Source organism: Mus caroli, unplaced genomic scaffold (genome assembly GCF_978045245.1).
Source record: "Mus caroli unplaced genomic scaffold, Mus_caroli_1 scaffold_6, whole genome shotgun sequence".
Classification (NCBI taxonomy): Eukaryota; Metazoa; Chordata; class Mammalia; order Rodentia; family Muridae; genus Mus; species Mus caroli.
In genome coordinates, this window is record NW_028227261.1 from 18980691 (window position 1) to 19007412 (window position 26722).

General features: G+C 52.0%; 2 protein-coding genes across 3 annotated transcripts; one reads left to right on the plus strand and one right to left on the minus strand.

The window, feature by feature from the left end:
• Positions 1-19280, minus strand: Pla2g2c (phospholipase A2 group IIC). The gene is made up of 6 exons (XM_021160959.1): positions 19101-19280; positions 18723-18849; positions 13041-13141; positions 10256-10400; positions 8600-8703; positions 1-899 (listed from the first exon to the last, which is right to left on the minus strand). Exons 3-6 carry the CDS (start codon positions 13078-13080, stop codon positions 736-738), a joined length of 453 nt encoding a protein of 150 aa, XP_021016618.1. The 5' UTR covers positions 13081-13141; positions 18723-18849; positions 19101-19280; the 3' UTR covers positions 1-735.
• A 59-nt stretch (positions 19281-19339) lies between these two features.
• Positions 19340-26158, plus strand: Ubxn10 (UBX domain protein 10). Of its 2 annotated transcripts, none has more exons than XM_021160367.3 (2): positions 19340-19400; positions 23268-26158. In XM_021160367.3, exon 2 carries the CDS (start codon positions 23283-23285, stop codon positions 24114-24116), a length of 834 nt encoding a protein of 277 aa, XP_021016026.1. In that variant the 5' UTR covers positions 19340-19400; positions 23268-23282; the 3' UTR covers positions 24117-26158. The 2 variants fall into 2 exon arrangements, with proteins under 2 accessions (XP_021016026.1, XP_085694896.1); XM_085838770.1 differs by lacking the exon at positions 19340-19400 and adding an exon at positions 19429-19636.
• Positions 26159-26722: the final 564 nt, after the last annotated feature.

Sequence of the window (26722 nt, forward strand, 5' to 3'; positions counted from 1 at the left end):
TGGATTTAAGTCTTACAGGACCAAAGGCTTCTAAATTGGGGTGAGGATTTTGGGTGCCTTGGGCCTCCTGTCCCGAACGTCCTCTTTTCATTTCTTGATGTCATCTTAACTAATGACATCTTTGTGGCACTGGTGCACACCATTGTTCTGACAGTGCCCACCTTCTGAGCAGGGGAGCAGCCTGCACCCTGCTGGAGAGGTCAGACCTGGTGCAAATGAGGAGGAGACTCCAGGCGAGGCTCCTGGGCTGTGTTTTCTAGAATCCCGGCTCACTTCCCAGCCAGACCTGGGTAGATGACTTGGTTCCCCAGTCAGACACACATCCTGACCAGGATAGAGGGTACAGGGGAGTTTAGGCTGGATCCTGGGGCTCTCTGCTCTTCTGGGGAGAAGGGTTTGAGAGCACCTTTCAGCTAGTCTCAGGTAGCTCAGGCTAGCCTTGAACTTACCGTATAGTGGAGGTTGCCCCTGGCCTCCTGCCTCTCCTTCCTCTCCTGCCTCCATGTCTCAAATGCTGGGATTGCAGGATGCCCCCCCCCACCCCTGCTCCCTTATGTCCTTGTTTCCTACTGCCAGCAGGTATCCCTTAATGGCCAGATACCCACGGTTTGTTTCCAGGGCAGGAATTCTCCACCTCCAGTCCCTTAATGACTGAAAAGACACACCCCAGACAGCAAAGCTCTTCAGAAGGGGCCTGGGACTAGAGCAGGTGACAGAGGGACGAGGGTGGCCTTCCTAGCACTGGAGTTTGTCCCTGCCACACTGAGGCCTGGTCGGGAAGAGCTGCTTGAAGGCCTTCTCGTAGGTGGCCAGGTTCTCCTTGAAGCAGTACACAGACTGTTTGTCACACTCACAGGCCTTCTGCCCGCAGAGGCAGCTGCTGGCCATGGTGCATCCACCTGTGGAGAAACTCGGCATCACTGGGGGGCTTGCGGCCCATCCCACAGGTGGGGGGGAAGGCTGGGACCTAGGAGGAACTACAGGGGCCAAGAGGGGGGCAAGAAGGGAAGGAGTGTGGGGTGCTCTTCCTTTGTTCACAGCCCTTCCCCAATTGCATCCTTCCTTGCTGCAATGAGCAGATGCCTAGGAGGGGGTTAATGGGATGCAGAGGCTGGTCTGCATGTTGGGGGTGGGATGAATTACTGCACCCAGGCAGCACCCAGGCCAAGGCAACAGGCAGGACTCAACCCCCCAGACCCCAGACCTATCTCCTATTCCAGACGTCGTTGTCGGCTCGACATCCCAGGTGCTGTCTGGACCGTCTCCAACTGCAGACGTTCAAAGCTACCCTGCACATATACTCCATGGCCACCGAGCCTGTATCTCTCTGACCTTAGGAATGACCGCAGCGGGGCCCCAGCAGCTCTCTAGGAGCCCTCTGCTCCTTTGACTCCGCTTCCCATGTGCTGGCTAGTCCCACAGATGTCCACGTGTTTAAGCCACTTTAAGCTCTGCTCTCTTCTGTCCATCATCCTGGCCACACCCACATCCCCCCGCGGGCCCCCCCCCAGTACTGTCAGTTCTTCCTCCTTAACAAGGGGGAAACAAACAAGCAGCCTCAAAATGCCACCTGAATTGCATCCACTCTTGTTTAAAGCCATACTGTGGTTTCCTGGCTTCAGTGGAAACCGTGGCCCTCCCTTTGTGGCTGTTCACAGCCCACCATCACAGTTTGACTGTGCTAGCCTCCCACCGGGTCTGCTCCAGACACAGGGCCTTTGTGAGTTTAGGTATCACACTCTGCCTTGTCCCAGGGCCTCTGTGCATGCTGGTCTCCTAATCTCATTTCTCCTGGGTCTTCCAGTGATGAGTCCAGTCCACAGGCGGTTTGGATCTTGATGGAGATCTTCAGAGAGGCTCATCCAAATCACCTGGCTTAAAGCTCTCCCCAGCTTCTCCCTCCCAGGTCCCCTTGCTGATTTCATTTGCATCCTGATTCGTTGTGCCCTTCTCTAGCCTGCAGAGCAAGGCTCCACGAGGCCTGGTCCATCACAGCGGCTCCCCTTGAAGAACAGAGGCTAGCCCATGCGAGCTCCTCCCCGGGATACTGCCGCAGAAAAGCCAACGAAGCCCCGAGGACTTCGAACTCTGGTCTGAGCCGAAGGACAGGTAGATTGAGGCATTATGTTGAGTAGTCACAGGCCTCATGCTTTGTGTGTGTGTTTACGTGTGCATGCATGAGCGCATACTGGGCTCTCGAAGACACAACTCCTTTCTATAGAACTCCACCCAAGTCTGCTCTCTGAGTGAGGAAGGAGGCTGCCAGACCCGGGGCTTGTATTCTGCAGCTGTTAATCTGAGAGTCTCCTCTGGATAAAGCAATGTTGACCATGTTCAAAGATTGAACAGCACAGTAAAGCCCCCTGTTAGGACGCTGGTTACCGTGGCTGTTGCTCACAGTGTGTGCCTTGATAGGCTGCACTGGCAGTGGTACCTTTGGCTCCACATACACAAAGAAGCAAGCCTCTGTCTGCAGGACCAGTGCAGTTTGTCTCTCTGTTGTCCTCCCTCCCAGCAGCCCACAATCCCACTGGGGCTGTCCACCCACCCCTGTCCGAAGACTTGATTTCTAGAGCAGACACCACTACCCCTACGCCTCAGCTGCCCCTCGCCACACTCCCTCAGGAAGGTGTGGAGCCCCCCCCCCCCAGCCCCCGCTCTCACATCCCCTTCTCTACCTGTGAAGGTCTGCCCAGATCCATCAAGTCTCAGCTCCCCTAGAGCTCCCCCCACCCATCTTAGCCCCATTTGAAAACCTCTCCCTTCCTGTCCACAGCATATCTCTGTGCTGCCAAGGCCACACAGGGTGTGGGCTGCCTGAATGCAGGCCTCTGGGGACCTGGTGCTGCCACCTAGGAACTCCTAACCCTGAAGGGAGGTGTTCTCCCCAGCATCCTCCCCGCTTGCCTTCTGTCTCCTCTCCTCTCCTGTTTAGCTCTTATTCCCTTCCCCTTACTATTCAGTTTTATCCAATTATCCCTCTCCTTGGATTATGCGTATGAGCGGTTTTGTCGACATGTATATCTGTGCACCGTGTGTGTGCCTGGTACCCACAGCAGTCAGATCTCCTGAAACTAGAGGTACTGATGGTTGTGAACTGCCATTGGGGTGCTAGGAACTGAACTCAGGTCCTGGACCAAAGCAGCAAGTGTCCCTAACCTCGGGACCATCTTCCCAGCCACTTTTAGTTTTTCTTCCTTGAGATATGTTCTCATGTAGCCCAGGCTGGCCTTAACTTACTCCTGTGTCACTCAGAGATGACTCTGAACTCCTGATTCTCCTCCCTCCATCTTCTGAGTACCGAGACTCCCGGCGTGGATGACCATGCTCCTTTATGCAGGGCTTCATGCACGCGAGGCAAGCATTCTTCTACCAGATGAGTTGCACCCCGGGCTCTCTGTGCATTCTTTCTACTGTGTGGCTAAATAAATCCTCTCCTGATATACAGGTCGGAGACTGTGTCTTGCTCTTGTTGATCTCCAGCCGTATTGCTGGTCCATTGCCATTGGCTGGACCCATTTTAGCAGCTGAACTTATGTGGCCTGTGGACCACAGAAAAACATCCATTCCCGGACCCTGGAAGCCAAGTTCTAGACCCAAGTCTGTGACTCACAGACTTTATGGTCTTAGGCAGGCTGCTGCCTCTCCCAGAGCTTGCCTCCTTAGCTTTTACATGAGAGAAACACGTCAGCATCACCTACTGAATGGGGGTTTTTATCTAAGCCACCCATTAAACAAATAGGCATTAAACTCCTCGCACATGACTCGCCTTTGTCTAGAGACTTGGGGTACAGACACAAGCAAGCACACCTTCAGACTGCACAGGCCCAAGAACACCATACCATATGGACCCAGAGAATGAGTTCCCGCCATAACAAGACAAGGGTACCCCTGTTATGTTTAAATATGGATATTTCTCCCACAGATGCAGGCATTAAACAATTGGTCCCCAGAAGGTAGCACTATCTTGGGGAAGCAGTGGAAACTTTAGAAGATAGGGCCCTGCTGGGGGAGGTAGGCCACTGAAGGGGGATTCTGCAGGCTGAATTTGGTCCTGGCCTTTCTCCCTGGCTTCGTATCTGCCCTGAGTAGTCTCTGCTGCATGTTCTCACCTCTATACTGATCCACCTCACCCTCCCTTCAACCCACAAACGCCAGAGCCCAGGACAATGGACCCAGGTGTGTGAAACTGTGAGCCGAAACGCAATCCTAGCCAGCATTTAAGGTTGTCCTCTTGGGTCATACCAATGGGAAAACCCAATTAACACAGAAAACGAGTTTGAGGACCCTTGGAAATGAACTGCATTTTGCGACATGAGATGACCATTAGGCTTCGAGGGCTGAGGCACCATATTATGGGCTGGGTGTGAAATGGCCCCGTAGGCCTGTTCGGTGAAGGTCCAGGTCCTTGGCTGGCAGTGCCTCCTTGGAAAGTGATTGAGGGTTTGGCTGGGGGAGGGGTGCGGGGGTGTGTGTCTAGATGAAGGCACTAAGTCACTGTTAGCAAGTCTTTTTGGGGAGCGGAGGCTGTGGCTTGTCCTCCACATGTTTTCTGCTTGAGGCCCCAGGGCCAAGGGATGGCTGAACTGCAGAAACTGAGTCAAGTTAAGTCTGTAACATCAGGCATTTTGTCATAACTGCTGGTCACATTCTCAGGGGAGCTTGCATTCTAGCTGGGAGGTAGGGGTCACCCCACAAGTAAACAACAAAGGAGGCACAGGACATTTCAGGGTGAGGTGAATGCTGGGTGAGAAAGGGGCGTGTCCCAGGCAGTAGAGCCCTCCCCCAACTCCCAGAGGGAGGGAGGAGTCAAAGGCCTTCCGATGCAGGAGGCCGGTACTGGTGGCTAGAACCAGTCTCTATCCCCCACAGCCAGGCTCCACCGACACATATGCATGCATGTGTGGGTGGAAGGGGGTGTCAGTGCGCTGATCTCAAAGTCCCTGTGAATGCCAAGTGCTTATATAAACCACCTCAGAGGAGGAGCCGCCACCTCGGCAGTCCTGCTGGGGCAGCTGTCCCCTTCAAGAAAACTGCCCCCTGGGCTCCTTCAAAGACTTTGATGTATGCTGATCTCTGAGTGGCCTTTTAAGCTGTGGGCCCCAAGTTCTCTCCCCACCCCTAACCTACCACACCGGCTGCCACCCCACAGTCCTCACCACACTGGTTGCTAGGCAACCTGGGACCAGGTTTGGGTGCAGGATTTCAGAGCTGCTGGAGGCATTAACTCTTATGGCACAACTCTCTGAACTGCAGTGTGGCCTGGGGCAGGGAGGACCTTAACTCCACAAGGGTCACAGGAATGACTTTAGCCCCAGAGGGGCTAGCACAGGGCAGAAGTCAAAGGAGCTGTAACTAAGGCAAAGAGGGGAGGGTGGACTGGAGAGATGGTTTGTTGGTGACAAGCGCCTGTTCCTCTTCCAGAAGACCCGGATTCAACTTTTAGCACCCATATGGCAGCCAGCAACTGTCTGTAACTCCAGTTTCAGGGGATCTGACACCCTCTTCCGGTTTCTGCTAACATTGAATGCATGTGGTGCACAGACACACACACAGGCAAAACACTTACATACATGCAATTTAGAAATAGTCCTGATGTTCCTCTGCAAAGTAAAAAGCACAGCTGGGCCAAACCAGAAATTCCCAGGTCCAAATAGCAGGCGCTAACTAAACACCTGCATGGGCCAGCCTCTCTGGGGGGGGGGGGTGTCACAAGAGGGAGCACTCCTGTTGGTCACTCAGCAACCTAGTGCAATGTGGGTGAGGAGACTCAGGCTTGGCTGGGAGGGTGAGGCTGGACTGGAAAGCTGAGGTTCCTTGGCACAGACAAATGGAAAGATCTGGGGTATTAGGTTAGATCTAGGCCCGTTTACTCTCCTCCCCAGACCGGACAGAGCACCTCACCAGTCGTTAGAGGCCCAGAGACTTGCAATTGGATAATAACCCTCTCATCAAGTAGATGCCTACCCTTTAGGTAGGGTATCAGGGAGGCAGGACCACCTGGGCCCAAATCTCCATCCTTTCCCTGGCTGGGTGACCGTGGACATCCCACTCAACCTCTCTGAGCCTTGACATCCTATGCAATAATGGGGAGAAAAGTGCCTATCTCAGAGGTCTGTCCTGGAAGCCGAGGAGAGGGGTGCAAAGCACCCAGTCAGCTTTACCCTGGGGTAGCCGCTGCTCTCACCTCATGGGTGAGAAAACCGAGGCCCACACGGCTCAAGCCAGAGAAGAAGGTGCAGAGCACTGGGAAGGCCCCGCATGCAAGTCTTGATCTTGCTGGTCGCTCATTCGGATCAAGCCCTTCCCCTCCATGGGGCTCAGACTTCCAGCTGTATGTCAGAGGTTGGCTGGGATAGTCTCCGAGGGCATTTTTCTGCTCTGAAGTTTCTCAGGAGAGCAGGAGCTGGGCCTGCCTCGCTCTGTGTCTGGCTTTGGGACCACAGTGGTAGTAGACACTTATCCAACAAAGGCTGTTTCTGAATGTCACTCACTCCTTAGCAGCAGCAGGCTCGACATCAGAACCCAGGCCACATGGTTCTAGGCTCCCTGGAGGGTGACACTGATGCCCTGGGGGTGTCTGGGGGAAGTCTCCTCATTCTCTGGAGCTCTGGGCAGGCCGCTCATCTGGGGAGCATGAGGCAAGACTCGTGGGCTGCAGTGGGGAAGCTCCCAGGTCCTGCCTCTGTTTCCTGTCACTAGCTAGCACATGCCAAGCACGGATGTGCCATCTGCTATGACTGTCACCTGTCGATGGATAACTTCTTATACTCTTCCCATCTCCTGGAGTTCTGGGCCTGGAGGTACAGTTTCCAGTCCTACTTCACCCTTCTGAGCCGGCAGGGAGCAGAGGAAGGGCAGAGGGTTGGCCTAGGCCTCGGCGGCAAAGGCTCGCTTTATGTTTCAGGTCCCTCTGCCAGCTGTGCAGGGCCGCATATTAGGAAGACTGAGCTGAAGGCAATCTCCTATTGTTCCTGTGTGTGAGTGTGTGTGTGTGTGTGTGTGTGTGTGTGTTGCTGGGGTCTGAGCCTCCTGACTGTCACATTTCCTATCTCATAGCTGAAGCCAGGGAGAAATCACAGTCCTCTCTCGGGCTGCCTGTGTGCTGTGCTACAGCTCTGGGATGGGTACTGGGCATGCACTATGGAGTCACAAGTCCCCTATCCTCGGGGATGAGTGGGGGGCAAGTGGCAGTCCTCTGAACTTGGAGGTGGTGAATGTGTGCCCAGAAACACAGCTGTGCAGACACCTGGGAGGAAGTGGCTCACTGTGCCCTAAGCCTCGGCCCAGGACATAGACTCCTCTTGAATGGACACTGTGTGTGCCTATCGTCCCAGTCCCTCCCTCTTCCCTCCTGGGCAGTGCCTCATGCCTAGTTACTTTTCTGTCACTACCTACATTGGTGACAGTGCCTAGCATGCAGTCGCCCTTAGCAAATATTTGTTCAACTGAAAGGTAAGCACAATGCCTTACTAACACGTGACAGATAGAAAAGACATTGTCCGGGCTGGGGTGATAATTCAGTGGTTAAAGCACATGGGAAGACCAGAGTTCAGATACACAGAAACCAAACATTGGGTGGGTGTGGTTGTCAGCCTCTAATCCAAGCCCTTAAAGGATCCCCACTGTAAGCTAGCCACATCGGGCAGCTGAGGGTTTGACTGAGAGACTCTGCCTTAATGAATAAGGTAGAAGAAAGAGGACAATCGCTTATCTCAATCTCAAGTCTTCACCTATGCGTGCTACATACATCAACACACACACACACACACACACACACGCAGGCATACACACATGCATGCACACACACTCAGGCATACATGCACACCAGGCATGGTAGCACATGCCAGTAACCTCAGCACTCAGAGGCAGAGGCAGACGCAGACGCAGAGGCAGAGGCAGAGAGGCAGAGAGGCAGAGAGGCAGAGAGGCAGAGAGGCAGAGAGGCAGAGGCAGAGGCAGACGCAGAGGCAGAGGCAGACGCAGACGCAGAGGCAGACGCAGAGGAGGCAGAGGAGGAGGCAGAGGAGGCAGAGGAGGCGGCAGAGTCGGCAGAGGAGGCAGAGGAGGCAGAGGAGGCAGAGGCAGAGGCAGGAAGATCCCTGAATTTGAGGCCAGCCTAGCCTAGAGTTCCAGGACAGCCAGGGTCACAAAGAAAAACACTGTCTCAAAAAACCAAGCCAAACCAAACCAAACTATACATATAGACAAGTACACCACACACATACACATGAAAAAAATGAAGGGGTGGGGGAATGCTCTCAATAGCCACAGCTGCATGGAGAAACTGCAAAGTCAACAGAATCCACAGTCAACAACTCCTTGTTGGTCCATAAAACGGGGTGGGCTCTGGCTTCCTGGTGGGAGCTGAAATTCAGTGGTGGGCAAGAGAGACCAGGAAAAACGAAGCAAGGGCTCTCCAAGAAGCAAGAAGCTCTGACTCTCACACTTATATATCTCACTCCTGCCTCCCCATCTGCTTTCTAGATCTCGAGACACTTGGGACAGTCTCATTCCCTAAGATGATCAGTGGGCTAACGAGGTGACCGTTAAGGACCAGCCCAGGTCATACTGTTTCCCTGGAGGGAGAGCTACTCACAGGTCACCGTCCCATTGACAATGGTGAACTGGTAGGCATTCAAGATGGGTTGGCAGCCATATTCCTTAAGCTTGTGGTAGCAGCAGTCATGAGCCCAGCAGCACCTAGTGGTGGGGAGAGAGAGGTGAGGGACTGTGCCAATGTGCAGGTGTCCCTGGCAGTGAGCAAAAGGACACTGGGTGACGTCTCTGGTCCTGAAGGCACTGGAGTCGCGGAGGTGAGTTACTGATACGTTTGTCCTTTTATGGCTGTCCCCATGTATAAATGTGCTCTTGGCTCTCTGTGGCCTGGGCTAATGTGTGCAGGATTGAGTCTACCTTTGGTCCTCCTACAGGGCGTGGGAAGGACAGGAGGCAGACCTAGGAGTAGGTAGATCTTTGTTCTGGACCAGGATCTGCTGCTTTCCCTAGGGGTGGGAGGCTGAGCAACTCTTAGTGTGAGACCCTTTCTGTCCTCTGCTGTGAGGTGCATTACAGTGGGGGTGCTGTCTCCTGTATTCACCGTGACGGTTGAAGCCCATACGCAGACCACCGGTTCAGTGCTGGGTCCATAATGAACATCTCACAAGTGCCAGAGGCCTTCTGTGGCTCCAGATACAAGCCTGGGGACTCAAGTGTGATATGCTAGGTGTTTCTCAACATGTGGGTCGTGACCCCTGGGGGGGGCGTTATATATCAGGTATCCTCCATATCAGATACTTATAGTAGCAAAATTAGTTATGAAGTAAAATTAGAGTTATGAAGTAACAGTGATATAATTTTATGGTTAGGGGTCAGCCCGACATGAGGAATTGTATTCAAGGGTCACAGCACTAAGAAGGTTGAGAATCGCTGGGCGATGCCAAGGAACATTTCCCTTCTTGGTTTTTCAAATGGGAAAAAACACACACTATCCAGTCTTCCCACTGGGCCCTTCCCCAAACTGTAGTAGCTTTCGCTTTTTCTAAAAGTCTACACCGCCCACCCTCAGATCCTTTGAGCTGTCCTGGAAGCCAACTTTGTACGGTACAACTGCCTCCAGATGGACAACTTTTTCAAACTGGGCCACTTGACTTCACTCTCCTAAAATATGGAATTAGGTTGGGAGTTGGCAGGGCAGGCACTGAGCGCATCACCCTAAAAAATGGAGCAGATGAGGAAGGATCACCTTTGTAGGCAAATGGGAGAGGCCTCCAGAGCTCTGGGCAGGACTGACTGTGTAACACTGGGGCCCTGGGTGGAGGCTAGCAGGATGGGGCTTGGGGTAATCTCTGTCCAGCAGGGATGAGGTTCTGGGTTTGAGTGGTACCTAGTGGCATATGCCTGGAATCTGAACACTTGGGTGGCTGAGGCAGGAGGGTCCAGAGTTCAAGTCCAACCTGGACTATATAGTAAGTTAGGAGCCAACGTGAGTTGGAAGATAAGACCCTGTCTCAAGATGGCAACAGCACACAAGCCATACTAAGGATCCCAGGCATACAGGCCCCTAGGCAGTGTCACAGGTCACACAGAGGAAGGTGGCTCAGCTCTGGCTTCCTCAGGACTGACCCTGCAACTCTTCTTCATCTTGTGCTGTCCTGTAATTGTTTCTTCAGGATTCCCAACACCCTCTCCCTGGCTGTAAAGCCTCCACTTCAAAGCAAATAAAATAAGGGTTGGCCCAGGTCATCCGCATCACCTGTCTGTGGCGTCCACAGGGAGCCCTTTGCCCCCAAGCCCACAGTAGCAGCCATATCCGTAATAGGAGAAGAAGGCGCTGCGCCCTGTGACGTGTTTGACCATCCTCTGGAACTGCCAGAAGCTGCTGAGGGTGGAGGTTGTCCCTGCCAAGGAGGAAACAATAAACAGGAAGAGTGTGAGGGCCCACGGGCCTTGCTGGAGTGTTTGCAGAGGGGCGGACAGCCCAGAACCCTCCCCCAAGACATCAGCCTCCTTCATAGGAAAGAATTTAGGACTGGTGTAACTCCATCACTCAGAAAGTGTCTTGCTAACCAGGATGGGGCCCAGGCTCCCCATCTGTCAGGGGTTGCTCTACCACCATCCAGGTCTGAACAATGTTAACTGGGAAAATTCAAAACCACAGGTTCCAGTTTGTAGCCGGTGTTTTCTCTGTTGACACTGATCCTGTTAGGCCCTCTAAACTGAGACTACAGGTAGCATTTAAGAAGAAGGTGCATCATCTGGCCACAAGGTCAACGGGTCGCATGGCTGTGCACAGCTCCTTAGAAGTAAGTCAGCTATCTGAGAGACCCTCAACAGAGAGGCTGACGTTCCAGTCAGTCCCTTCTCTAGGAAGCATCAGGCAGTTAGAGTCTCACAGGAGCAGAACACAGGGGTAAGAGAAAGTAAAACACCCTCGATCCAGCCTATAAAATGGCAAATACACACAGACCCACCTATTTTGTTTTAACAGACAGGGTCTTGTCTTACCCAATAGAGACCAGTCTCAAACCTCTCCTCTCTGCCTCCGAGGTGCTGGACTTCACAGGCATGCATCAGTAGGCTTTTTCACTTTTACAAAATGCTCAGTCACAACAACGCAGAGATGCATATACAAGGGTGTTGGCTGGCAGCGTGGTAAGATCAGAACACTGGAAATGTCATATGTCCACCCACAGGAGAATGGTCACCAAAGTCTTGGGGGATATATCATTTCTAACAGCTGAACTCTGTGCAGTGAGACTGAAGCAGATGGGAGAAACAACCAGGCCACATGCAGTTTGCATGCAATTCCATGTACCTTTCTTCATAAGCATGCTGTGGTGGTTTGAATAAGAACGGCCCCACAGGCTCATATATTTAAATGCATGGTCGCCAGGGAGTGGAACTGTTAGGGAAGGATTAGTAGGTGTGGCCTTGTCAGGGGAAGTGCGTCACTGGCGGTGAGCTTTGAGGTTTCAAACGCCCACACCAAGCCTAGTCTCTACGTCTCTCTGCTTGCTGATCAGGATGTCGCTCTCAGCTATTTCTCCAGCACCCGCCAGGATGATAATGGACAAGCCTCTAAAACTGTATGCCAGCCCCAGCTAAATGTTTTCTTTTAAGAGTTGCCTTGGAATAGTGTCTCTTCACAGCAACTGGGCAGTGACTAAGACACATGCTTTATTTTGTTACAGCATTTTGACAGTGTGTGTGTGTGTGCGTGCTCACATAAGTGAGTGTATGCATGTATGCATGTATGCATGTGCAGTCTCCAAAGCAGTTGTTGCATCCAGGTGTATGAAGTACTGGTTTCTAATGAGGCTGTACCTTTGTTGCTATATATTTCATGGTATATAAATAATAATGACGTGCACAAGCTAGTCACAAGGCTAACAGACTACATGGCTATGTACAGCTCCTTATGAATCAGCTTCCTGAGAGACCCTCAACAGAGAGGTTGACGTTCCAGGCAGCCTCTGCTCCAGGTAGCATCAGGCGGTTAGAGTCTCACAGAAGCTGGCTTTCAACTCCTATGTGGCTACGGATGACCATGAACTTCTACCTCTGCTGCCCCTACCTCCATCACAGGTGTGTGCCATTCTGCCGGGCTCTATTCAGTGCTGGGGATTGAACCTGGGGTTTTGTGTCTGGTAGGCAAGCACTCTACCAGCTGGGCCCGTATATTCCCCAATGACAGGCTTATCTCTGGTTTTCGATACAAATTCAGCAAAGGCATGGACTCAAAGGAGAACAGTAAGAGTGTCAGGAAGGTTTTCTCAAGCTCCCTCCCTCCTCAGTGCTGAGTTAGATGCCTTGACCTGAACTCTCCATCCTCCTGCCTCCGCTTTCCAAATGCCAAGATTATAGGCCCTTACCATTTCCACCTTGCTTGGTGTGATTTTGAAAGCTGCAGAGCTCACTAGGCAAACTTGGAGAAAGATTGAGACCTGATTTTGATACGTCTGACTTACAGAACCCCAAAGGTACTGCGGCATTGCTGAGACTGGTTTTGGACCAGCTGCTAACCCAGACACTCGGTAAGAGACACTGGATTTTGTTTTGTTTGTTTGTTTGTTAAGCAAACCTCAGATGGCTTCTCAGAAGCCCTTGATTTCTTTGGAGAGGTGTGCAAACTGAACCCTGGCAGCAGTGACTCAGTTGGACTGAGTATCCCACAAGGCATCGCCAGGTCGCCTTCCCCAGAAAAGTTACCCCAGCTGGCTAGAATCATGCCTGCTGTTTCTGCACCACAGCACACATAGCTTTAAATAAAGGCAACCAGACCAGGAAGGAAGGAAGCCTCCCAGGCAGGGAGTGCTGACACCACAGTCAAACTCAGTATGTGGCCTCTGGATTCCAAGGTGCTCTGTGATGGCCCAGCACATCCGATGGCACAACCAGAAGTTGGAGAACTCTGGAGGGAACCTTGCTCTCTCCTGGATGCCTTGGACCCTCCCTTCACTCAGTGCTACCCGGGAGGGGCCTCCCCTGTGACACAGGTACAGCCCCCCCCCCCCCCCCTCCCAGATGGCTTCACTTACAGTAGAAGATGAAGACAAGGAAGACAGCAATGCCCTTCATTCCCGAGGTGACCAGGGGGTCCACGGTACAGGGGTTTCACCTTCATCTGCCAGTTTGGCTCCTGTGTGGGGAGGAAGTAAGAGGCCATGTGGGTATAAACCACTGTTGGGATAATTATTCTGGGGGTTTGCCACACCCCCTTGTTGTCTTTAAATATCTGTTAAGGGTTTGTACCCTACTTAGACCATAGAGTTCCCAAATAAAAGACACAGCAACCTTTATATTGATAATAAGCCTTAGTAGCACTAGAGCTGGGCAGATATCAACACACTCTGCTATTTTGCCTACTTCCCTCTCAATGACACCAAGGTATCAATCACTTGCCATATTCCACCTGCGTCACTGTTACTCCAACTGGCCAGCCCTCATGGTCACACGCTCCCAATCCACCTATTCCATGGCGACTTCCTTCTCCTTCTTCTCTCTTCTCATCATGGTCTCTGCCTGAGACCCCAAGCCCAGGAACCTTCACTCTGCCCCTTTCCTTCTTCCAGGCCCAGGCTGTAGGCATCTTTATTAATCAACCAGGGATAACTTGGGCAAGGTTTACCCAACAAAAGCAGTTATATGTGAGAATCTCCACATCAGGAGAAACCAGGTCTTGGGGTAGAGAATTTAGCATCTGAAAACATTTAACAGTGCCAGACCAACCCTCTACAAAACAGGCCTTTGGGTGCCCCCAGCACTGGGCTTTAAGAGATCTTTGCCAGAACTAGTGATATCTGCATGTGACACCCTTTCCTGTCACTTTGACCCAGATGTCAGAAGGGCTCCGTTTGAAAACAGTGAGTGCTGCAGGAGTCTTTCTTTCTCTGTGAACACTATCACTGCCTGTTCTTTTCTCTGTAGAAGAGTCAGCATCCCCTGTGATCCCAGGTTTCGAAGGCATATATGGCGTCCATCTTGGGAGTGTGGTTTAGGAAAGCCAAGGCTGTCAACATCCTCTGCCATTTGCACGGTTTCTCTTTTGATCTCCTGGTACCAGAGTTACAAACTCAGCCCCGCTAAAGCACGGTTTCTTCTGATGGCACGCAGGAACAAACCTCTCTGAATAATGTCAACCATCGACCATGTCATAGTTATAACATCTAGAGACTCACATCAGCTTCAGAGTTTTTATCTCCACCAAAGAGATGGGATAGGGCCGGGGATGTGATCCAGCTGTCAAAGTTCTTCCCTCACACCACAAAACCCTGGCCTCTGTCTAGTCATGGTGGCCTGGGTTTATAATCCCAGCATGTGGGGGGTAGAGACAGGAGGAGTAGAAGTTCAAGGTCATCCCTGACTACCTAGCAAATTTGAAGGATCCTATTTCAAAAAAAAAGGAAAGATGTATGTATGGGTGGATGGGTGGAAGTATGTGAATGGATGGGTGGATGGATGGATGGATGGATGGGTGGATGGAGAGAGATAACAGAGACACGGAGAGAACAAACAAATTCCTACAGATGTCCACTCCCATGGACTTGTGGTACAGACGAGCTGGCAAATGACAAAAATGCCTGGGACTAAAACCAAACTCACACATAGATGTGACATTCACATTAGAACCATAACAAGATGGGAAGACTATAATATGGCACACTTCCACTGGGGCAATGGGGGAAGAGTGTGCACGTTGGCCTCTCCATGGACTGGCCCTACCATCAGCACACAGCTTACTTGCAGTCCAAGTGTTCGCTACCAGCCCCATGAGGCATCAGGCTACATCTGACTGTCTCAGGTCCCGAAGAGGGCACAACAGAGTCACAACATCGGAGTCATGAGAACTTGGCAGGTCCAAAGCTTCAGAAAGGTTTTCATTCTGTGGTCAACTTTCCCAGGAAAATGTCAAAACGTCAGACCTATGGCAAGAGCTCTGGGAGAGCTCACCTGGTGTCCCAGCTGCTCTGCCTTCTTTGGTACAACACTGGAGGATGCTGAGAGGCTGTGGGGTCCTGACCAGGCTGGTCCTGGCCAACCATCATTTTGACAGCTGTACAAGCTTTACTAATTAAGTTCTGTCTCCATGGGAACCTGACAAAACCAGGCCTGGGTTTGGGCTACAAAGGAAAGACTCAAAGCTTTTGAACCAGCAGGTGATGAGACTTCCCAAACAAAGGGGCCTGGAGTGCTGTTCCTGGTAATGAAATTCAACTGAAGTGCCAACTGTGTCCTCAGCTAATGAGATGATCCCAAGGAAGGTCCAAAGGACCGAGGAGCTGACTACAGATAAACAGAGCCCAGGCATAGACCAAGAGCCCCATAGGGGCCTTGACTTCTGTCAACAACATTGTGCCCCAAGCACAGCTGCTGACTTTGGCTTTGTGTAAGAGGCAGCAGTGGTGGGGAGCGATGAACTCTGAGTCTGTGTCAAAGAGAGTTGGCATAGACCCAATATTTCCTGTCAGTGAACCTACACTGCAGGACCCCGAGCTTCCCGTCTGTGAAGTGGAGCCAATGACCTTTGTCTTCTGTGGCGCCGGCGAGATTCTAGATTCCTGGTGTGAAAGTGCTTGGTCAACATGGGGCCAAAGTAGGTGACAGTTTGATGTATTCCCTTGAACCAGACCGGATGTGCGAGACATGCTTGGTTATGTTCCAGAGAGATGCAGGGAGCAATGGAACACTGTGTCTCTTTGGTGACTCCATTTTATTATCCAGAAACTTCTCTGTTGAGAATCTCTCAGGAAGTTGATTTCTAAGGAGCTGTGCATGCGGCCTGTTGGCCTTGTGATTAGATTATGCCCGTTCTTCTTAAATGCTACCTGTATTCTAAATCAATGGGTCTGACAGGATCTAGATCTCAGTCAACAGAGGAAAACACTGGCTGCAGACTGAAATCTTGAAGTCACCAATTCAAAATAGGACTACAGACTCTCTGGGAACAAACTGGGAAAAAACAAAACCCAACCCAAACCACAAAATCTGGAGGGCTTGCCTTCAGCCAGCCCCAAGGGAAGCCATTTACATTCCAAACTAGTTAGCCTTAGGGTGCTTGTGGGTCTTTCGTCAGAATCAATGTCACCAACAATTTCTCATTTGTTGGGCATCTGCCACAAGTAGGCTTTGTGAGGGCTAAGCGTGGGACTGAGGGAGGACAAGCAAGTTCCTGCCCTTAGGCAGTGTCATCACCACACCCGAAGGAGAGTGTCAGGTAAGAAGTACAAAGTAGTGCCCTGTGCCAGGCGCCAGGCCAAGACGGCTAATGGATGACATCACTTTCTCTCATAGCAACCCATCTAAAAGGCCCATTCTATAGATGTGCAAACTAGTCTAGGGAAGAAGTTAATGGCATGACCAAGGTGTCCCATGGGAAAGTGATTCAAGGAGCAAGGTTTCAAACTGCTGCTTCTACTCCAGAGACCACACCCACAAGTCCCATGGCCAGCCTAGCAGGCAGGTCCAGATGAAGTGCCACTTGGGAACCTGAGAGTGGGGGTGGTACACTGTGGGCTGTCAGACCAGTTTGTGCTAAGTTCCCAAATTGTTCTACTATTCATTAGCAAAAGGCCCCCAAATTCAGTTGTTTTTTAAAAGACAAAGCAGCCCCAAATGGGTGGTGTCTCTGTGGAGAAGATTCACAGACATCTGAGGAGCTGACCTGGGAAAGGTACACACACGGTGCATCTTGGGCATGTTGTCACTGACCAGAAGGGACCTAAGATAGACCATTGGGAGGGATTAGGGGGACAAAGTTGCTTAGGAAAAGCCTTCGCAGAACAGGTGACTTTTAAGAAGGGTCTTGAAGAATCAAGCAGTTTAGTGTCACCTTGGAGAGGGAGAAGCAGGATCCTGGACAGGAAAACACCAAAGGCCCATTTGGGGAACAAGCTGGCTGGAGCCCTGGAGAGAGCCGGCGAGTGGAGGCATGGTACAAAGAAAGATGAGTTGACTCATAAGCAGACAGGAGGAGAGTAGCCTCCAGCCATCTTCCGAGAATCTAGTGTGTGTGTGTGCATTTCAGCGCAGCATCAGAGGGGACATTCTTTGAAGCTCCTCTCTGTGGTACAGGTCAGGAGATAAAGGCAGGGACTAGCTGACTGCCTCTTCTTCCCCACGGGGCTGCATCACACCATGCAGGGGAACAAAGACTCATGTGTTGCTGAACATGAAATGGACCACGGGCGGAAGCAGCATTTCGAGATGCTCCAGCAAGGGCACGCACACCACTCTCGCACACCCGTTGGGGAGCAAGGGATTGAAACAGATTCGCTTCTCACAGGCCTGCGTAATTCTTAGGTGATGTTAAAATAGCTGATGCAGGATCTACTTTAATCTTTTCCGAGTGGGCGCTGAAGGGCTGGAGACTTCTGACAGATTCATTAACAAGATGTAAGTCAGCAACTCTTGCGACGCAAAGCAACCAGCGTCTGAAGGTACCAGCTGTACCTTCCTGGGGCTACAGATGCCTCTGCGATATCTGGAGACAGAACTCCCAGAAAGGAGGCCAGCCTAGCGCAGGCTCCGGTCCACAGCCAGGTGCTCTCCTGGGGTCAGCAGCTTCCTCTCTGAGATGGGCTAACAGCCCATCCCTGAAATGAACTCCTCCATGCCAGCTCTCAAGGAAAGTGCCAGTGGCACCAAGCACAGCATACGTGATCGCATCCAACAGGCTCTCCTTCCCTTGGCTCGAACTTTACTGAAGACGGTATTCTTTACAATTCCATCCATGAGCAATGTGTCTTTCCAACCCAACTGTGGGTGTGCTGGCAAGGCCTCAGAACTGTGCTCATATCAAAATCCCATCCCTGCATGAGGCAGGTAACAAAGATGTGGCCATGAAGTTAGGTAACGAATCTGTGGTTCTTAACTGTCTATTAGTAACTTCTACTAGTTCGATCACTAAATTACTCTAAGGGTCCGTCTAGAGCAGAGTCCAACGGGACTCCTTTTAAAGCACTGTTGTTTTTTTCTTGTTTGTTTTGCTTTGTTTGTTTGTTTTTTGAAACAGGGTCTCCCTATGTAGTCATGACTGTCCTTGAACTTGCTCTGCAGACCAGGCTGGCCTTGAACTCAGAGATCCGACTACCTCTTCCTCCTGAGTGTCAGGATTAAAGGAATGTGCTGTCACTTCTCAGCTTTAAAGTCATCTTAATGCCAGCTTGGAAGGAAGACTTGATTAGATTAGAACAAAGACAGGGAGGAATTGGGCAAGTGAAGGAACAGGCTAAACTATGGAAGAGTCTTCATTCAAGTCGAGGCTTCAACAGAAGCAAGGATATTGGGCCTAGGGAGGGGGAGCGTGTGCGTGTGTGTGGCCGTGGTTGGGAAGCACCTCGGAGACAGCTAACAGGGATGGGATCAGATGACCATTCTAACAGACCAGAGGCAAGAGAGCAATGGTGCAGAGGCTGGGAGCCCTCTGGTCTGACAGCAGATAACTAAGAAGCCTCATGTTCAGTGGTTTCTATTTTCCTCTGCGGAGGGCAGGAGACTGTCATCCCACAGGGAGGGAGGAAGGAAGACGGCATGTGGGAGGTTTTTAGAGGACAGATAGGATTTGAAATAGCCATCGGAGAGGGCAGGAAACAGAAGGCTGGCCAGGGAGGGCTGAGGGTCTCATGTGTGTGACATGTCACGGCTCGGGGTGGGCTGGACAAATTCCAGCTAAGGCATCCGTCACATTGATGGGATGACAGTAGGGCCAGGAGGACTCTTACCAACAGAATGGCTGAGGTAGTGGACCATAGCTTCTGAGAAAGCAGTCAGGCTGCGGGCCTCCAAAACTCAAAGCTGTTGGGAAACGCGGTGAAGTGGCTGGAGTTGCTGACTGTATATAGTTAGACCCTTAAGGAGGAAATAGGAGATACAGGGTGGCGATCACAAGACTGGTGGGCCCGGGGGTGGGAACCCCCATGATAACATACCCTAAAAATATCATCACTCAGATTCTAAGGGTCTTGTTTTAAAACAGTTGCACAACCCTGTTTAAAACAAGGACACTGGCAAAGTCAGGCCAAGGATTGACAGGGATTTGTTCCTGGTCCCTACCCCCCCCCCCGACTCCAGGGCAGGGCCTCCCTCTCCCCTGAACGCACATTCCCCAGGAGACACAAGAGTCAGGCCAGGTCAGGAAAAAGAGTTCCGATGGCAGGGGTCCAGGCCCAGGGCCCTGTGGCCTCCATGGGGCAGGGCCACACCAAGGTCCTGAGCCTGGAATCCGTGAACCACCTCTGCCCTCCGTGCCCTAGTCCAATTCAGCTTGCGGTCCAGGTCAGGCAGGTTCCGGTCCCACCGGAAGCACGTGGCCCCCACCCCTTGGCGGTTGCCAGGGAGACAGGGCTGTTTACCAGCTGGTCGCAGCCAGGCACCAGAGACGGATGGAGCTGAGCTGCGAGGTGAGAGGCCCGCTGTGGGTCCCCAGAAACTGAGAGGCAGGCCTTTTGAGCGGCCCTCCCCAGGGACAGAGCCAACCTGGCTGGAGCCTGAGTCTGCAGCAGCTAAGGGATCTCCTGGGAGGGGCGTCTACAAGCCAGTCCCTGGACGCAGATCCAAAGAGAGAGAAGGGAGTCTGGGTCATGTGCAGAGGCAGGAGCTGCAGGGAGCATCCCACAGCTCCATGCCCTTTACCCAGGTCTGCATCCACGTTCCAGCCCTTTCTGCCATTCCCCGACACTCCTCCTCCTTCTGCACTTGAAGCTTTGCTTCCAGACCTGCCAGACCGCGGAAATAATAGAGGCCTCTCCCCAACCCCCTCGCCCGCCCTTCTATCCTGGAATCAACCCCGGTTCTCTCTCTTCCGCAAAGCTTCGCTCACTTGGTGGCTTGTGGTTTCCCACATTCTAATCTCTGGTTTGGGGTAGCGCAGCGAGTGGTTTCGATCCTCTCTCTCTCTCTCTCTCTCTCTCTCTCTCTCTCTCTCTCTCTCTCTCCCCTCTCTCTCTCTCTCTCTCTCTCTCTCTCTCTCTCTCTCTCTCTCTCCCCATCCCCCGGTGTTGGTTCCTTTACAGAGTTTAATTTTGTAAGCCAGGCTGGGGACTATGGGGTGGCGGCAGTGGGTGGTAGTAACTGATAAACAATTTTAAAAAACCAATGCACGTGTACGTGTCCCGGTATATGCCAGCAGATGGTTCGTAGGGGGGTGTATTTTGCTGCTTTCGCTGTAGGTTTAGATTTGGGCTGTGAAGTACCATGGTCTGACCCCGTGGTGGCTTGTGGGCACCATTGGAAAACCATGGGAATCTTGATTTCATTTGTATCCAATGCCCCTTCCTTCCTGTTCGTGTGGTGATAATCCTAAGGAATGGGCACCTGCCCTTCTGGCGGGCAACATCTTGAAAATGGTGGCCAGTGTTTTGTTTCCTGCTTCCTAGCAGGCGTCTGCCTCCTAGCTATTGTGTTTAAGTAAACAGGCTACTTGTCTCTTCTGCTGGCAGCTCGATGGATGCCTACGCCTAGACGTTGTCAAATCACTTTGTGGTTGACTGTCTGCCAGGCCCTAGAGGTGGTGAAATAAATGAGCCATGCAGGGATTGTGCTGTCGCAGGAACCTAGATGGAGGGCAAAGGCAGAGTTTGGGACCCAGGGTGTGTGTGTGTGTGTGTGTGTGTGTGTGTATGTGTGTGTATCTGAAGGCACCATGGCTGCCTTCTCCAAACACCTGTTTCCTGTAGCATCCTGCCCTCCTTCTGGGTGGGGGTGGGAACTGGTGTTCCCTCCGTGTAACAGATGGTCTCTGTGCTGGGGAGGAGGCGGTGGGTTATAAAAGCAGGTTGGGTGTAACGGCTTTACCTGAAGGAGGTGTTAGTCTCGAAATAGCCTTGAGTGGGCTTATGGGAATTAGTCATAATTGAGGTTTTTCTCTTGAGATAGCTTGCAAGTCATGTTATCTTATGACCAGGGTGTCTTGAATATGACACCCCCTGAACACGGCTAATTATACAGAGCACCAAAAGGTATAGCAACGACACGCACACACTCAAGTTTGACTGTTAAAAATAACCCCGCAGAGTGCCTGGGAGAACGCATGACTTTTCTCATCGAAGTTGTTAGGGAGAGGTTTCTAAGTTACCAAACTTCCTGACAGCCAAACCTTCCCCAGGCATGTGTGGGTGTTGGAAGCCAAGCCTGTGATAATTCTGTGGAAGCTGTGGCAAATTAATAGCCATTCCCAAGTGAGAAGGATGGAAGCTCAGCTAGAGGCTTATCCTCGCCTCAGCTGGACAGCTATGGCTTTCTCCTGCCACTCCGAACGAGAAACTCATAGGGAAAAAAAAAAACTTTATGGTTGATCAGAAAATAAATGAGCAAGGGAAGGGGCAGGCATTTCTGGCGTCAAAACTTTTCCCTCAGGAAGAAGTTTCTGAACTACCTGCCTCCAGATTGCGCATGGAGAACAGAGGGGGAGAGGGGAGGGAGGTTTGGTTGTGTAGAGCAAGGATAGCCACAGAGCCTTTTCATCCGTTAACCAGGGTGTGTGTGTTTGAGAGTGGGGGGGGGAGGGAGGTGACGGCTCAGTGGGGCTAGCATTTGCCCAAGGTCCAGAATTTGGATCCCCACAATCCATGAAAGCACTGGGTGAGTGTGCCAGCTCACCTATAACTCCAGCCCTGGAAGGCAGAGACAGGATCCCCAATCTAGACTAGCCATATGGATGAGCTCTGGGTTTGATTGAGAGGTCCTGCCTCAATGAATAAGGCATAAGAGCCATGGAGGCTGATTTCCACTGACATCAAACCTTGGCCTCTATCTGTGCGTGTGTACCTGTCTACACATGTACCCCCAAAACATGCAAAACACACAGACACACAGGACACATGGATAAAGAGGATTAAAACATGAAAAGGGAAGGGAACCTGGTCAGAGATTTTGAACAGCAGGCTGCCCTGGATTCGTAGAAATAGTATGTTTTGGTTCCTTGTGGCCTGGCTCCTGGTGGTCTAGTACAGGAGAGAACACACAGAGCATCCGGGGGCAGGGGTCACACATAAGCCCACGGACCTGGACTAGTGCTCCCGAGGGCTGCATGATGGAGGAGCTTGGGGGAAGTCAACTCTTAGGTGAGTGACAGTGGGCAGGTGGAAGGGATGAATCAACCCAAGAAATGTTTTGTTGTCTTGAGGCAACTGCATGGGATGGTGACGGGGGAGCCCTGAAGTCAGCCTCCTGGCCATTCTGTGCAGTGGACAGGGCACATTTTGGGGCTGCCATCTCTCAGCTGTTTAACACTAAGTAGGAGAAGAGCCACAACCAGTGCCTTAGGGAAATGTTCTAAAGCAGGTGTCTATGGACAGTACAGACGGAAAAGTCAAAATAGATGCTCTCTAGGTCTTCCTGAGGAGGCTTGCTGTGACCATAGTGGTCCCTGTCCTCTCGCCACTGACCAGACTGGGGAGCCTTGTTCCATGTGACCTGTGTGTAAGGGCAAAGTGTAGGCATCCCATGGCAGGAGGGCTGGGTGGGAATCCCAGAGGGTGGTGTGTCTATAGTGAGTGATGTCATGGCAGACAGACTGTGTCCCTTATCTGGAGAAGTGACCTGCCATTGAGTAGAGCTGAGCCTGGTTGCCCTGCAGAGAGTCTTAGCAGGGTTGCCTTCCCCTCTCTAAGCAAATACAGTCTGCCTCTGACGTTCTTCATCTGCATCTGAGGTCTGTGTTGAGCCACTCCCTAAGGGAGCTTCCAGCCCAGGGAGCCAGAAAGGACTCTGGAGCCGGGCACATTTTGCCTGATGTAGGACTTCCCCGGCGAGGCCCTTCTGTCCCCTGGACACTTTTCTGGGTTGGGCCCAATCAGATGTTACCAGAGCACAGTGCACTCTCTTGAGTGTGTGACCATACTGGTTATGTCCCAGTGCAGTAGTCAGAACAAACAAAAGCATCCATGGATGCCTGTCCGTGACTCCAGCTTGTCACATGGCTCGTTCCCTCTCCGATTGACCTTTCTGCGTGTAGGCCCTTCTCCATGACAGCGAGAATTGGCTTTTCTTTTCTTCATAGTACTTACCGTTCCTTGAAAACATGTACAGACCCGTGGCTTTCACTCCCTTTAAGGATTTAAGTTCCAAGGACTTTAGATCACTGATGTGTGTCCCAAGAGCTTGTCATGGACGAGCCACGGTTGCTCCTCCAACTCAGAAAACCAGAGGTAGGCCCCACACTGTGGTCCATGGGTGCTCACTCTTCCAGTGAGCACATGGCAGAAGAGGGAGCCTCAGTGTCTCGGGAAGCTTAACCCATGCCGTCTCTGTTTCTGCCTGCTCCTTAGGGGTCCTGAGAAGCAATGGCCATAGAAGCCCCTGTGAACTTTGCACCACCTGAACGTAGCGCTGTGGTCAGCACCGCAGGCGACAGCTCCACCTGGCAGCCCAGCTCACTCAGGATGCATGTCATCAGGCCCAAGTCTGCCAAGGGCCGGAAGCGGCCGAATTTGCACAGACCACAAGGCATGGGGGACAGCTCCCCCAGTGCACTATCCTCTTCACCTCCACCACGGTCCTCCGGGTCTCCCAGCAACCAGAAACCTGGAGTCTGTGCAACGGTCTCAACATCTCAGGGAGCTCCTGACGAGATGCCAGAGCTGCTGCTGCAGCAGGCGCCGACACGGACCGCCTCATCTCTCAACAAGTACCCAGTCCTCCCATCCATCAACAGGAGGAGCTTAGAGGTGGGAGCCGTGGACACTGTGGCCAGCAAGACCAGTTCACTGCAGCTGAGCAGCGTCCAGGCCCTTTACCAAGAGGATTCAAGCCAGGAAGACTCCAGAACGCAGGTCTGTGCCTTAGAGAATAAGTTCATCATCCGGACCAAAAGACAGAGTTCCTCCCGGGCCTCCAACATTGAGGAGCCGTCGGACAAAGAGCCGAGGCTGCTGCTGGCTGTCCGGTCACCCTCAGGCCAAAGGTTCGTGCGCTACTTCAGGCCCAGTGACGACCTCCAGACCGTCCTTGAGGTGGCCGAGCAGAAAAACAAAGCCACCTACCAACACTGCAGCATTGAGACGATGGAGGTGCCCAGGAGACGGTTCTTCGACCTCACCAAGTCCCTCCAAGAATGTGGCATCCTTCATAAATCTGTGCTGGGCATCTCGAAGGAGGAGGGGGAGGCGTGGCCCTGAGCCCTCTGCACCAGGCTGGGGCCCCAGGTCTTTGAGCAAAGAGAACGAACGTTGGGCAGCCTGAAGCCTCCAATGCAACCTTGGTTTCAGGTGCCATGTGAGCCCAGGTCAGCCAAGACCCCTAGGGCCTTGTTCGTATAGCAAGTCTGTGGAGGTGGGGATGAATCCACACACAGGAAGAGACCTCTCTAGAAAACTACGTTGTAGCCCCACATTCTCTCCGACAGCCATGAGGAAGTTCTACATCCATCCCTAGACTGTGGCTGCAGCCAGGATAATCTACTTTCCACTGCTGGCTCCTTCCAGAATCTTCTGTCAGTGCAGTGAACTCTGGGTCTCTCAAAGCCAATACTTTGTCTTTCTGTACTTGACACCAGATTAAACTCTTCCCAGAGAGGATTCCCGTCTAGTAAACAAGTGGGGACTTAGGGATCACGGCACTGACGCTGGCATTTCTTGCAATGTTGTGAGAGGCAGGCTGTTGAGCCTGTGTTTGGACGCAGCCTCCCTCCCAAGCTGCACCAGCAGAGACCCACGAAGGTCCCTGTTGGTATGAGGTGGCAGCAAAGGGAAGAGCTATCTTCTGCTGTCGCAAATCCCTCAGCACACATCTCTAAAACACCGTAGAGCTAGAGGCCCATAGAAATGGCCTCTCCAGCCATGGACCAGCCAGGGCTACTTTTGAATGGACTGATGGTTGGAGCTTCTTGGTATCACCTGTCTATGTGCAGGATCCTTCCAAAATGGAAGTAAACTACGCAGCACCCTGTTTTTAAGATGCACACAGCTACGCTTCTGCACGAGTTTATACTAACAACCCCTTGGCCTACTTGAGCACAGGTAAATTATTTTATTTCCCAGTCTCAGAGTCTCTCTCAACCACGTCAAACATGGAAGGCCAGTGCCCCCAAAGTGGGCTCTGGTGTCAAGTCCTCCGTAGGAGAAGGAAGGCAGCTCATTGGGGTTTCTTTCCTGTGTCCCTGTCATGCTGTGCAGCCGGCTCACCAGCGTGGAATGCCCCTTCCTGCCTTAGCCAGAGCTGTCACAAGCACTGTAGAGTCTTGTTTTTCTGGGGATACAGATCATTTGCCAAAGCTCTCTCATATTGCAGGTTCAGCCAGACACCCACAAGTCATCTGCATCCCTTGACGGCCAAATCCCCATTTGGAGTCAGGAACACTGAGACCTTCTGGGCACTTTGTCCCCCTTGGAGCCTGAGTACCACATGTCCTGGGTACTGACTGGTACATGCCCCCCACACCCTCAGTACCCAGACAAGGCAGGGTTTAGGAGTTGTTGGAGCATCTCAAAGTGTCACTACCTCAGTAACAGGGGCATTTTGTGCACAGGACACCAGCAGCAGTTATGGGTGTTCCTTCTAGCACACTATCCCTTGGTGACAGCAGTGATTACTCTCTCAACAGTGTCATCCTACCCCAGACACCTCCCACACCACACAGATCACTCTGGACTAGGACATTTCCTGAACGTTTGCAAGATGTACAGGCCTGCCTAGGTTAGCGGCTCCTTTGATGGCAAAGGTCAGCTGGAACTTGACTTTGAGGTGGCAGGCCCATGCAACTGGCCACCTCCTCCACCCAGTGACCATGACAGAAGGGACTGGTAGCTTGAACTTGGACCCTCCAATACAGGCAATTCCACTTACCCCCAAGTGTACAATTCTGCCCTTGATCTAGGAGCCTATAAAAAAAATCACACACCTACTCTATGGTAGGAATAAAACTCCACCCACACACGCACAACTTGGTGATTCAAAGCTTTAGAATGCTCCAGTGAGAAATGGAGTATGCTTAGTGGAGGGAGGAGCTTCTGGATTTAGGGGTTTGCTGCTGCTATTTGGCTTAGTATTTGGGGGTGGTGGGGCAAAGAAAGGGAGAGGCACAAAGCATAGGACTGTTTTAGGATCTTCCAGGAGACATGATTAAAGCTAGATTTGAGCCATCGTAATCACCTCTCCTTTTTTTTTCTTCTTCTTGGACAAAAGATAATGATACGAACAATAAAAGCTGATTTGTGTGAAAGCCTGTGTGAAGGCGTCCAAACTCATGTTTTAGCCTAAGACTTGAGCCACCCAGACAGGAGTGCGCAGAGTGGCACATGAATCTCATCTTCAGGTGTCTCCCTGGGAAACTGAGTATCCCACAAGCCATTGCAGACAAGGCTACACACGTGCGCGCGCACACACACACACACACACACACACACACACACACACACACCACAGAATCCCACCTTGGAAGCCCCCTCAGAAGTGCCTCTGCACTGGGCAGTGGTGGCACACGCCTTTAATCCCAGCACTTGGGAGGCAGAGGCAGTCGGATTTCTGAGTTCGAGGCCAGGCTGGTCTACATAGTGAATTCCAGGACAGTCAGAGCTACACAGAGAAACCCTGTCTCGAAAAACCAAAACCCAAAAAATAAAAAATAAAAAATAAAGTGCCTCTGCTTCTGACCTAGGAGGTAGCTGGGGAAGAGTCCCCTCCAACTCGCCTGTGTCATCAGGGATGCTCTGGTCTAGTGGTACCTGCCTGGTTGTACATTCATCATGGTGGCCTTTGGTTGGTTGTTCTTCCTCAGTTTGTGATC